Source organism: Sciurus vulgaris, assembly GCF_902686455.1.
Source record: "Sciurus vulgaris genome assembly, chromosome: 3".
Lineage (NCBI taxonomy): Eukaryota > Metazoa > Chordata > Mammalia > Rodentia > Sciuridae > Sciurus > Sciurus vulgaris.
The window spans coordinates 181,034,709-181,045,545 of record NC_136463.1 but is presented as its reverse complement, the minus strand read 5'-3'; the positions used below and the strand labels follow the sequence as shown (position 1 = coordinate 181,045,545).

The 10,837-nt window shown below is 48.4% G+C and overlaps 1 protein-coding gene across 2 annotated transcripts in view; it reads right to left on the bottom strand.

The window, feature by feature from the left end:
- Positions 1-5,459: 5,459 nt before the first annotated feature.
- CAB39 (calcium binding protein 39) overlaps positions 5,460-10,837 on the bottom strand; it is an 82,733-nt gene continuing 77,355 nt past the window's right edge. For both annotated transcript variants that reach the window (XM_079132648.1, XM_079132649.1), the window contains exons 8-9: positions 8,599-8,742; positions 5,460-8,038 (exon numbers count right to left, since the gene is read on the bottom strand). In XM_079132648.1, the coding sequence (XP_078988774.1) occupies positions 7,850-8,038; positions 8,599-8,742 (333 nt within the window). In that variant the 3' untranslated portion in view covers positions 5,460-7,849. The remainder of the gene's footprint in view (positions 8,039-8,598; positions 8,743-10,837) is intronic.

Sequence of the window (10,837 nt, the reverse complement as noted above, 5' to 3'; positions counted from 1 at the left end):
TGGACTCTGGTAGGGCCCCAGGATCCAGTCCCCTCAAGAGTGCTCAGGACTGTGCACTTTCCCTCTCTTTTTCCCAACTGATTTGTGGGCAAAGCCCTGTGGAGGCTGTTTCTGGGTCAGGTGATCTGTTCTGGAGTTTGGGGCTCTTCCAGGCTCCAGTCTGTCACTTGAGCCCACTATCCCCAGGCCTGGCTGACCTCCCCTTGGCCAGCAGAGCCTCTCTGGATTCCTCTGGGGGTATTCTGTTCATCCTGGCACCTCGTGTCCACCCTTGTGCTACCTTCGTTTTGCTTGCTTCTTGTTGCCACAGGAGTGACGTCTCTGCTTCCTGCAGGGGCCGAGGGTAGGGCTGGAGCTTCTCGAGGTGGAAGTTCTAACTGTGGATCAGCTGTCCACCCTGCCCTGTTGCCTGCCCATCCCGACCTCCTCAGGGCTGATGTGAGGTCGAATGAGCTGACACACGTCCTTGCTAGTGCCCTGGTGGTTGTGATGGAGGTGACAAGGCATGGTGGCCCAGGCCCGGCACTTGGATATTTCCAGCGCGGTGAGGGAATTTGTGCTGATCCATCAGGCAGGCGACAACCCAGGTCAGGCTGTATTCTGGACACGGCTGAACAAGTGACACCAGACGGCCGTTCCCTGCCAGCAGCTGTTGAGGACCCACTATGTCCTGGAAACTTGGCACCCGGAAGGGCCCGTACTCCCTGCCCCCAGTGGGGTGAGGAAGGCAGGCTGGGGAGACAGGAATGGCGCGTCCAGCCGCTGTGCTTCACGAAAGCCCGAACTTGACTCTTGTCTCAGATGTTTTCTTTTTTTTTTTTTTTCTTTGATTCTTATTTATTTATTTATTTATTTATTTAGCTCAGATGTTTTCAAAACAGTCTTATTTAAATCAAATGATCCTTTTAGCAAGACAGTTCTTAAAAGCTGGTCCTTCCTGACAGCAGGTTCCGGCCAGAGTCCCTCAACTGACCCGCTGGCCTCTGTGATGCTCCCATTTGTGTCAGGGAGGAACTGGCCCACGGGACCCCTGGGCAGCCCACTGCCCTGCTCTTACACCCACGGTGGCTCTCGGCGCCCCCCCCACGGGGCCCTTTCCTCAGGGGCTGTATTCCGTCCGACGCCTGGGCGTGTTCTTTTCACCGTTCAGATACTCAGGCGGGGACTGGGGCCTGAGCCACGTCCCGGAGAGCATCGAGTTAGGATCCTTACTCTCTGGCCTGGCTGTGCCACGTCAAGAGCAGGTTCTCATCTGTGGGGTGGACCAGCAGGGGAGCCTCTGGCCATGCTTATCACCTCTTGGAGGGACACTTGGGCGGCCCACCTCCTGTCTGGCATGGGCAGCACAGGTTGCCCACTGATGGTTGTCCCCGTCCTTCTCTGAGGAGACACCCTCAGCCAGCAGCTGGCTCTGGCAGAAAGGCCTCTGCTTCCTGGGGCTCACGGGGGACCCTCAGCAGTTGTTTTGCTGTGCCCTGCACCCCAACAGAACGATGCTCAGAGCAAGAATCAGGCCTCAGGGAGCCATGCCTGTCTCCGCCCTCCTCTGCCTGCTTTAGTAAGGGAGGCAGAGGCCACTGTCAGGAGAGCCCACTCCAGCCCAGCCCACACCACCACCACGGATGCCTTGGAACATCCTCCTGGGCTCAATGGTGACCCTACGCTGTGCGTGGCTGCTCTCAGCGAAGCTGGAGTAAGGGCTTAGGCTGTAAAGGCGAGCGAGGACCGATTTGCTTGGGGTTGCTGGCAGGTGGGCCTCCACTGAGCTCTGCTTTGTGGGACACCCACGTGCTGGGGTTGCTGGTTGGGAGTGGATGCTGGGGACGGCGATGCTTTCCATGGTATCCTTCATCTCGTTCTGGGTGCCCTTGTCCTCCTCCCTGGTCATTTCTCTATCACTTTTTTATTTCCACCACTTTATTATGAGACATTGCAAGCACACAAAAGTGAATTGATTTTACAGGGAGATGCCACTTAACGGCGGCGAAGGGACAAATGTCCCACGCAGAGCCAGAAAGGATGCAGGAACTCCGTTCTCCTAGCTCCCTGCTCCCGAGGCTGTGCACGGTGGCTTCCTGAAAATGCAGAACTGTAAGGGGGAAGCTGCTCCCTAGCCAGTGGTCGAGCCACGGACTGGAGTAGTCCGCGTGTCTGCGAGGTCTTCCTCCCCACCCGCCACCTCGTCTCGACCACTGGGAAAACATCAGGTGGGGCCGGGGCCCAGACAGGACACCTCGCCACCCTTTCCACAGCTGTCATCGAAAATCAGGGGTCTGCGCAGCTCTCCCAGCCAAGCGGCACCTTGGGAGCTGCGACCGTCTCGGGGAGGACGAAGGCTCCCTGCAGAGGGCATGGACTCTGACGGTCCCCTCCTCGTAAGGACTGCATGGCGGTGAGTTGTGAGTTATGGGAAGCTGGGTGCGGAAACTGAAGACTTGTGCAGCATGTCGTTTAATGGACCACCACTGTACTGTGCGCCCCTCCAACCCACTCGCTCCTTTTGGATGAAAACAGCACCGAGGGAGCTCAGGGCAGCTGGGCACATGAGCGACACCGGAGTCTCTGTCCTTTGTCACACCCAGGTTCGCCGGAGAAGGCTTCATTGCCATAGGCTCAGCTGCTTCTAAACGAAGGGGCTCCACTGCCACCCAGTGGGCTTCTCAGAGTGACTGCAGGGGCAGCTGGTGGACCTGTAGGCAGAGGGACCCCGGCTGCCCGAGCAGCAGGGCCCCAAGGGGAGGGCTCAGACTCCAGAGCCTCATCCCCACCTGCTATCTCCCAGCTCGGGCCCTGGGTCCCAACTGCACCATAGGGACTTTCAATAAAGTCCCTTCTGGAAGAGGGCAGAGCGTGAGTCTCCTGGCATGTTGGCCAAGTATGATGAACAAGGAGAGCCGTGGTGTACCCTCCCCAGCTGCTTCTGAAAGATGAGCCTGGAGACTCTGGAAGCTGGGGGAGGGGGCAGTGGAGCCTGCTGAGCCCTGCCACTCACACCACCTGGTGGCAGGCTTTGATGCGCCCAGTGACCAGTCTCTCCTAAATACTGCACTGAGAGGGCCAGGAAGGAGGCTTCAGGAGGTCGGGCAGCCCTATTTTGCCACCCCAGCCTCTTCTCTTAGGAGGGAGGCCGCTTACCCGGCTGGCCTCAGGCTCAGTGGAAGGAACAGAACAAGCATTTACTTGGGACTTCACCCCAGGAAACACTGGTAGAGTAGGATGTGAGCCAGTGGAAGCCCTCCAGGAGCTGCTGCTTGCGGAGGTGGCCATCGGAGTGTTGTCTTGCTTGAGACTCGGAACGGAGGTGAGCACCCATCCTTGCCCATCCTTACCCAGCAGCCCTTGTCACTGTTGGCTGAGGGCTGCTTCTGCACGTGGCTCCAGGGAGGGAACCCAGCGGGTGTGGGAGTTCACACTCGGCAGCAGTAGGCCACAAGGGGATGATGCACTGATGGCCCTGTTGGCCTGTTTGGGTGACGGAGGTTGGCACCCAACCCCGCCCACCCAGGACCCTAAGGAGCCCAAGGCCACATAGTTTCCATCACACACAGGAGGAGCCACTTGACTTAGGGGCGGGGGCCTGACTTTCGCCACCTGTTTCGCCACACAGGGAGAACCTTCCAAGTCAGGTCTGGTGGCATGTGGTGAACACGTGAGCAGTTTCTGGGAAGGGGCCTTTGCTCCCAGGGACTGGGCAGCTTCAGCTCCAGCCCACCATGGAGAAGACGGCAGCTGGCGTGCACTCTCTGGAGGCTGGCCTCCTCCTGAGGCCACTGCTCACCACAGCCTCTCAACCAAATGCAAGGGCCAGCCCGCAACTAGAGCTGGCCTGTGTCAGTTCCATGGACCAAGGGTAAAGTGATAAAGATTTATTACCCAGAAGAGGGGTTCTGCTGAGCTGGGCCTGCTGGAAAACCTGTTGACCTTGTGGAGAAGGTTGACAACTCTGCATCTTCCCTAGAAATCACTGGGGTGTCTTACAGAAGAGCTGCCTAGAAAATAAATTAACAAATTGCAGAAAGACTACTTAATAGGCATCTTTGCACAGAAACCTAGTGGTCACCATTCTTGGGTTTTCTTTCCACAGGATGTGCCCTCATGTGCGATGCTTGGTTCACCTTCAGGCCCAGTGGGGATGGTTGCATGAGGAACCAGATGCTGGTAAGGCCTCAGAGGTCACTATGAGAGATGTGGCCTGGCAACCAGCCATCAGTCAACGCTGGGAGGCAGACTCCCTCCCCAAAGGGTCGGGGCTTAGTCCTCATTAAGAATTCCTCGGGTTGTGGTGCGTGGTGGAGGCAGGCAGGGTGACAGAAGTGAAATGATAGCAGGCCGAAGCTCGAATGGGACGAATTCAGACTGCTCCGGAGGTCTTTGTGCAAGGTCCACTTTTTGGCAGGCAGTAAGGCTTTGAGAACGCCCCGTGGGAGAATCTTACCTTGTCCTCGCCTTCTGGGACAGGATGGCCTGACCGGACATGAGGCTCTGAAAGATGCAGTAGGAACACAGAAAGGTCGGGTAGAAGTCCAGGCGCAGTCTGAGGACTGGGCCTGGGATGTGCTTGAGGACGTCTCTGGCACATTCTCCTGTGGGATTTCTCATGACCAGGGAGTGGCTCCAGCGTCCTTCCAGAATGGACTTGGTGTGGTGAACTGCAGCCCTGGGAGCCCTGCAGTCACGAGATCTGTTGGCCCCGGTATGTTGGGATGGCAGGGTCAGAACCCTGAGCAAACTGGGCTGGAAGCTTGTGGTCTAGTTGCAGAGGGCATCTGATTGGTGACTGGGAAGAAGTGGGTCCGAGTTGAAGTGCGCCTCCAGCTCTAAGGGTGGTCACCTTCAAGGCAGCAGTCACAGGTTGTGACTCACCAGTGCCCTGTGGTTTATGTGGAGTCACAACACTTAAGTAGATTGAACTACCCAGCAGCAACAATAGCAGGAAGGTGCTGTCATTCAGATGAGGGGTTTGGGGCAAGACAACGCACCTTGCCCTCCCCCAGAGCACGGAGAGTCCGTTTCCTGGTTGAATATGAGGGTTGAAAGCTGAGGGCAGGGTGTGCCCTGGGTTGTGAGGCTTCCTGGAAGACGACCACGGGTCGTGCAGGCCTGGCTGGGCATCTTGCTCCCAGTTCTCTGCCTGTCGTCTCCTTCCTCTGGCAACTGGTGAATGTCCTGCCAAGCAGCTATAAAAGGGTCAGAGCCAGAGACGATCTGCTCCCCAGATGTTATGGTCTGAAAAAAAGGTATAACTCTGAACTGTGGTGCCAGGGAAGCGCCATGACATGCAACGTGCTACCGCAGCGTGTGTGACAGGCAAGTGGAAACTGTATCGAGTCTTGCATAGGGACAGAAGGAGTGCTGTCTGCTCTTCAGTTTGTGACAAAATTTGGGCCTGTGTCCTGATGGGGGCTGTTTACAGAGACATGAGAGCAGCTGTCTAAAAGATACTATGAAGATGGACAAAGTTGTTTCTCCAAAATTTTATTTTAATTTAAATTACAGGGCCAGCCAGATATTCTGATAAGAAATTCACTTTTCCTTAGGGGAAAGGAAATGCTTTCATGGCATTAACAACTGTATACATCTCTACTTTTTCTTATAGGGTTAAAAATCACATTAAGTAACTGCTTAAGTAAAATTAAACCTTTATAACACAAAAAGAAACCACTTCCAGTATAATAATTTGGTAATATATTAAATGATCAAAACTTCAAATGCAACTTTTCAACTTTGAACGTTTTTACAATGTTTTGTTTAAAAACAAAAACCAGAAAGTCTTAACTATCTCCGGCATCCAATGCGTTAGTAACACACGTATGTTTTGACACACTACACCCCCATCCTCCACATGAAAGGCTCTAGTGCGACAACCGCGGACCTGCCCAAGTGGAAGCTGTTCTGTGTTTGGACTTCTAAGAACTAGCTTGGCAAGGAGACGCTTCTTCCACTTGGCATAGTGACTGCATTCACACCAACCGCTGACACGCGTCACTCGACCACAGGAACCAGAATGCTCTTCGCGGCTAGGCCTCCCTCCTCCATGGCGGGGGATTGGTTTTGAGGAAGTCAGAACACTTTCCCTACTTCTGGTAGAGAACATGAATCATTTCACACAAATTCTTGTAAAAGCAGCCTTGGAAAAACCAATTACTGTAGACTGCCATTTAAATTAAACAGAATAAAATATATCTATTTTCTAGAGCGGTTTTTCAAATTGGTGTCCCTTGGAGGAGATCTTAAAACCTGCTGAAACATCAGTTGGAAGGCTCGTTTTACTGGCTGATAAATAATTCAATTAGTTAAGAGGCTAGCAAAGAATAATCATACAATAAATTTCTTAATCAGCTACAGCCATGCTGAATTCAAACTGGCAAACTCTGATTCATAAGTTGTTAGTTGTGATCTTCGTATCACTAAGATGAACAGATACCATTCTAATAACTTTACACAGAGTCTAGAAGACATTGTTCTGCTGTGGTCACAGTAACAAAAAGTGGTGCAAAATCAGTTACTTTATAAATACTGATAATTTGCAGCATTAAGGAACAGGACATTAAAAAAAATAAATTTCCCCGTAGGACACCTATGGCTAGGAACTTTTCTTTTCCTAAGAGAAGCCAAAGTTTTAATTATTCAGTTTCACAACTATTGTACTGGATTACTTACTCTAAGAAAGAAAGGGTGCTCTACAGAGGTCCCCCCCACCCCCAACAAAGAATCAGCATTTATTTAGCATAATCTGTATCATTCATATATCGGGCAAACTTATGACTCATTTTAATGAATAAGGCCAATATTATGCAGGAAAATGTAGCGGACTGAGTTCCAGGGTTGTGGTTCCGCATATCATGGCACCCCATTAGGGAACTGAATACAAAGGATTGGTTTACTTTTTTCTTTTAATGCTGTGATCCTTAAATGTTAAATCAGCATTTTCATGTGATCTGAAGTATTTCAATTACATATGAGCATTCATTTTTTTTGCAAAAACTCAGTATTAGGTAATAGTTACATACTACTACAATAACATTCCTCTGCTGTACAAATTAAACCATTTAAAAGAAATGAGCATTCTAAGAATTATATACAAAGTAAACCTGTAAGCAGTGTTGAAATGAAATGCAAGGTGTTGACGCTAGCTCTACCGTTTTAAAATACCTTCAAAAAGTAAAATTAACAAATACCCTTCAACATATCCAGGTTTACAAGTTTTAGGAAAATCAAAATTCAGAAAGTCCTACAAAGCTGTGAAAAGCCTATATACATTTTCCTTATGACCTTACGAAACTTCACACTTTCAAGAAGTTGCTAAGTTTCAGTATCAATTTATTCGCACATCAGCTTTATCTGCCCCAAAAGCTCACATCTTGGATACAGTTCCCCTGATTTCCAAAAAAAAGCTCTGCATGCACGATCTTCCTTCAGCGAAGGCAGGTGTACAGTCTGATGCAAGGATGCCAGGTGTGCACATGCCACACTGCGCTCAGATCTTCCCCAAAGAGGAATGCAAACACACGGGTGTGCCTGGTGCTGTCAGGGCCTCTCCCCACACCACTCTCATCCACACGTTTGCCCTCACAAACCCAGCCACGCTCAGAACTCCTACAGCAAACGCAGTCTCTGAATTCTGAAATGACACAAAGATCAAGAAAAAGCCCACGTGCGCTCTAGTGTGCAAGCAGCAGCAGCTACGTTCTCCAACCTGGACTGAAAAACAAAAAGGTAAAATGAAAAACCGTTCACTTAACAGCAGATTAGCAGTAATGTTCCTCATGAATCGATAAGAGTGCCTGATGCTGAATAGCTAACAGCAAATGCTGAATTTGGATTTAATATTTTAGATGTTTATTGGAAATTAGGCTTCTTGCTGAGCGGGTCTCTTCAAATCCCTGATCTGTTTAACTAAATAGGTCTTCTCATCGTTGAACTGCTCGTCCTCGGTCCTATCATTTTGAAACTTGCTGAGGAACTCGATGAGTTTGGTCTGGTTCTTGAGGAGGATGTCCAGGATGGGCTGTGTCTTGTTAGGATTGGCCACAAACACCTGCACACAGAGAAGCCCACATCAGCTAGAGAAAGAACATGGTCCCTGGTGTGCTGCTGGGCAGGCAATGAAGTCAGGGTCATTAGTTTTTGCTTTAGGGGAGCTTATTTTTCATAATAGGAGGAAAAGTAATAGTAGTTTCACATCTTAGCACAAAGAGGATTGCCAAGCTCATTTTGCCTACCCTGAAACACAGTGGGTAATACAAAATACAGACTTTGATTTTAGAATAAAATGAACAGAAATTATTTCTGGGACTACCTAGGAGGTCAGATAAATTTTAAGAATCAAAACCTTCATGAAAAGCATTAAGAAATGCTTTTGCTCTGTAATGAATAATCCAGTATGAATAATCTATGCCAGAGATTGACGACACTCCTCTATAAATACACTTTCTTTATCCCCAATACAGTTTCTAGGTCTTTCTGTTTAAATGTTGTACTGCACAAATATTAAAATTGAACTGTATCACTTACTACCAAAATGAAGTCAACAATACTTCAGTAACTTGCAAATGGAAAGAGATAAACAATTCTGGAGAAAAATATTATTTACTCCACCTTGAAAACGTGAAAGGCCTCAAACTGGATGTTACGACTTTTGTCTCGTAGAAGGTTCATCATTAACTTGAGGTTCTCAGGTTTACTGATGTATTTTGTCATAATTGTGAAGTTGTGTCGATCTAACAGTAGTTCACCGAGAAGCTGAGAAGACATTAAAACAATTATTCTTACATTTTTGAGATTTAAACCAAACCCAAAGTTTTAAAAATAACTCATTCTGTAATCACTATTACTAAATAAAAAAAAAATGTGAAGTCTTGCACAAGAAAAATGAATTTGCTGGCAAAATAAATATAGGAAAAAATAAATACCAATGTGGCTATAAAAAAGATAGTATCAATTAAACTTCATCATTAAAGTACCACATGTTCTAAAGCTGTCCCATGTGTTCATGATATTTTCAGTGTGGTCTACCACTAAATAAACTGTAAGAACAAATGATTTGCTTCGTTCACATCCATCAAACTTGCAAATGCCAGTCTCCCTATAGTACTGCAAAAACTGAAAACAAAAATACAACGAAAACACTTACAAAACCCAAAACAAAACAAAACAAAACAAACAAACCCCCAAAATGAATGCGTCTCAAGTTTCCTTTTCATATTGGTTAATTGGGGATGACAGAGGGGCCTTAAAAACCTTTTTTCTTATTCAAGCAGTTCAAGAACCCCAAATTTGTTTGAAGGTTATTGATTTGCCAATAAATCCCCCCTTCTCCAGTGAAGAGGAACTAGCCCTGGCAGTTGGTGTCTGAGGCCCCCCTGTCTGGCCTCTGACTCTTCTGAGCTGTACTGCTGTGTAACTGAGCGGAAGAGCAGGATGCTTTGGCCCTTCAAGGATTACAGCAGAGAAGGAACCTCTAAGCTAACCTGCAGGGAGGGGAAGTGCCTCCAAAAGCTGCCAGAATTCCCCACAACCCCCTGAGGAAGTTATTCTCATCAGTCGGGAGGATGCCAGATGATCATCTCTTCAAAACACCTGGAGGTGGGGACCAGGGTAAGTTAAAGATCCCCAACACCAGGCTGAGAGGATGGCTGGGAGGCTAGGCCCCCACCATGGCAACTGACGGAAAGCATGGACTGTGCCTATTTTGGTAGTGATACATTTCCAAGCGGGGGCTGTTATCGATCCCTGACTGCAGAGTTATGGCCTTAAGAGAAAAGAAGGAAGTTGCTGGTCAGATGGAAAGGATTCCACTGGAAATGTGCATGGCAGAGTACTCTTATTGAAGGACACAAAGTGTTACAGAGCTCTTCGAGTCCTTTAGTGTCTTTCCACAGAAAGATAAGGTCTTTAAGGGCAATTTCCCTGTGGCTGGAAGGGGAAGAAGGAACAGAGTCCTGGTCAATATGAATTCAGACAACTCAGAGGGGACGAATTCTGGGTAGAGTCAAATTTAAAATGAATCTGGCAAAACATGTAAACAGAATTACAAATTTTTCTCCTTCAATCCTCTGTGATTCTATCTATAGTTCCCACCAGGACCATTTACTGACAGAATGATGGTGGTGGTTATGTATTTATTAACCACCCTAAGAATTTTCTAGAACAAGGGCCAGCAAAATTTTTCTGTAAAGGGCTAGACACTAGCCTTCGCAGGTCCTATGGTCTCTGGGCCAACTATTTAAAACTGCTGTGGTAGCGTGAAACAGTCTTAACGATATGTAAATAAACGCATGCATGTGATCCTCTAAAACTTCATTTACAGTAACAGGCAGTTGGCTAGATTTGGTCCGTGGACTATCATTTTGCCAACCTCTGTTAGAGTTTAAATCTTAAACTGAACATTTTTTAGTTTCAACTGGAATTGTCCATATTTTGTTTTGATTAGCAACAGCCAAGGGGGCTGGGGATTTAGCTCAGTTGGTAGAGTGCTTGCCTCACAAGCGTAAGGCCCTGGGTTCAACCCCCGGCACTCCAAAGGAGAAAAAGAAAAAGAAAGAAAGAAAAAAAAAGAATAAAAGCCGTCGAAGTTGTGGCAGGTCAGAGCTTCCAGCTTGCACCACTGTCCCCTCCCCTCAGGGTGCGTGGCACCTACAATCCTTCACCTAGCTGGCATGATTCTAAGTTTTAAAGATATGGTTCAAAACTTAAATACAGCATTGTTAAGAAACGAAGTCCTCTGCAAATTTCTGCCCGTTCCTCTTTGGTGTCTCTAGCTCACAAGGGCACAGGCAGAGGCACTGCAGGGACCACTACCAAGCCCTGTTCCTTTCTGCAAAAATTCTCACCATGG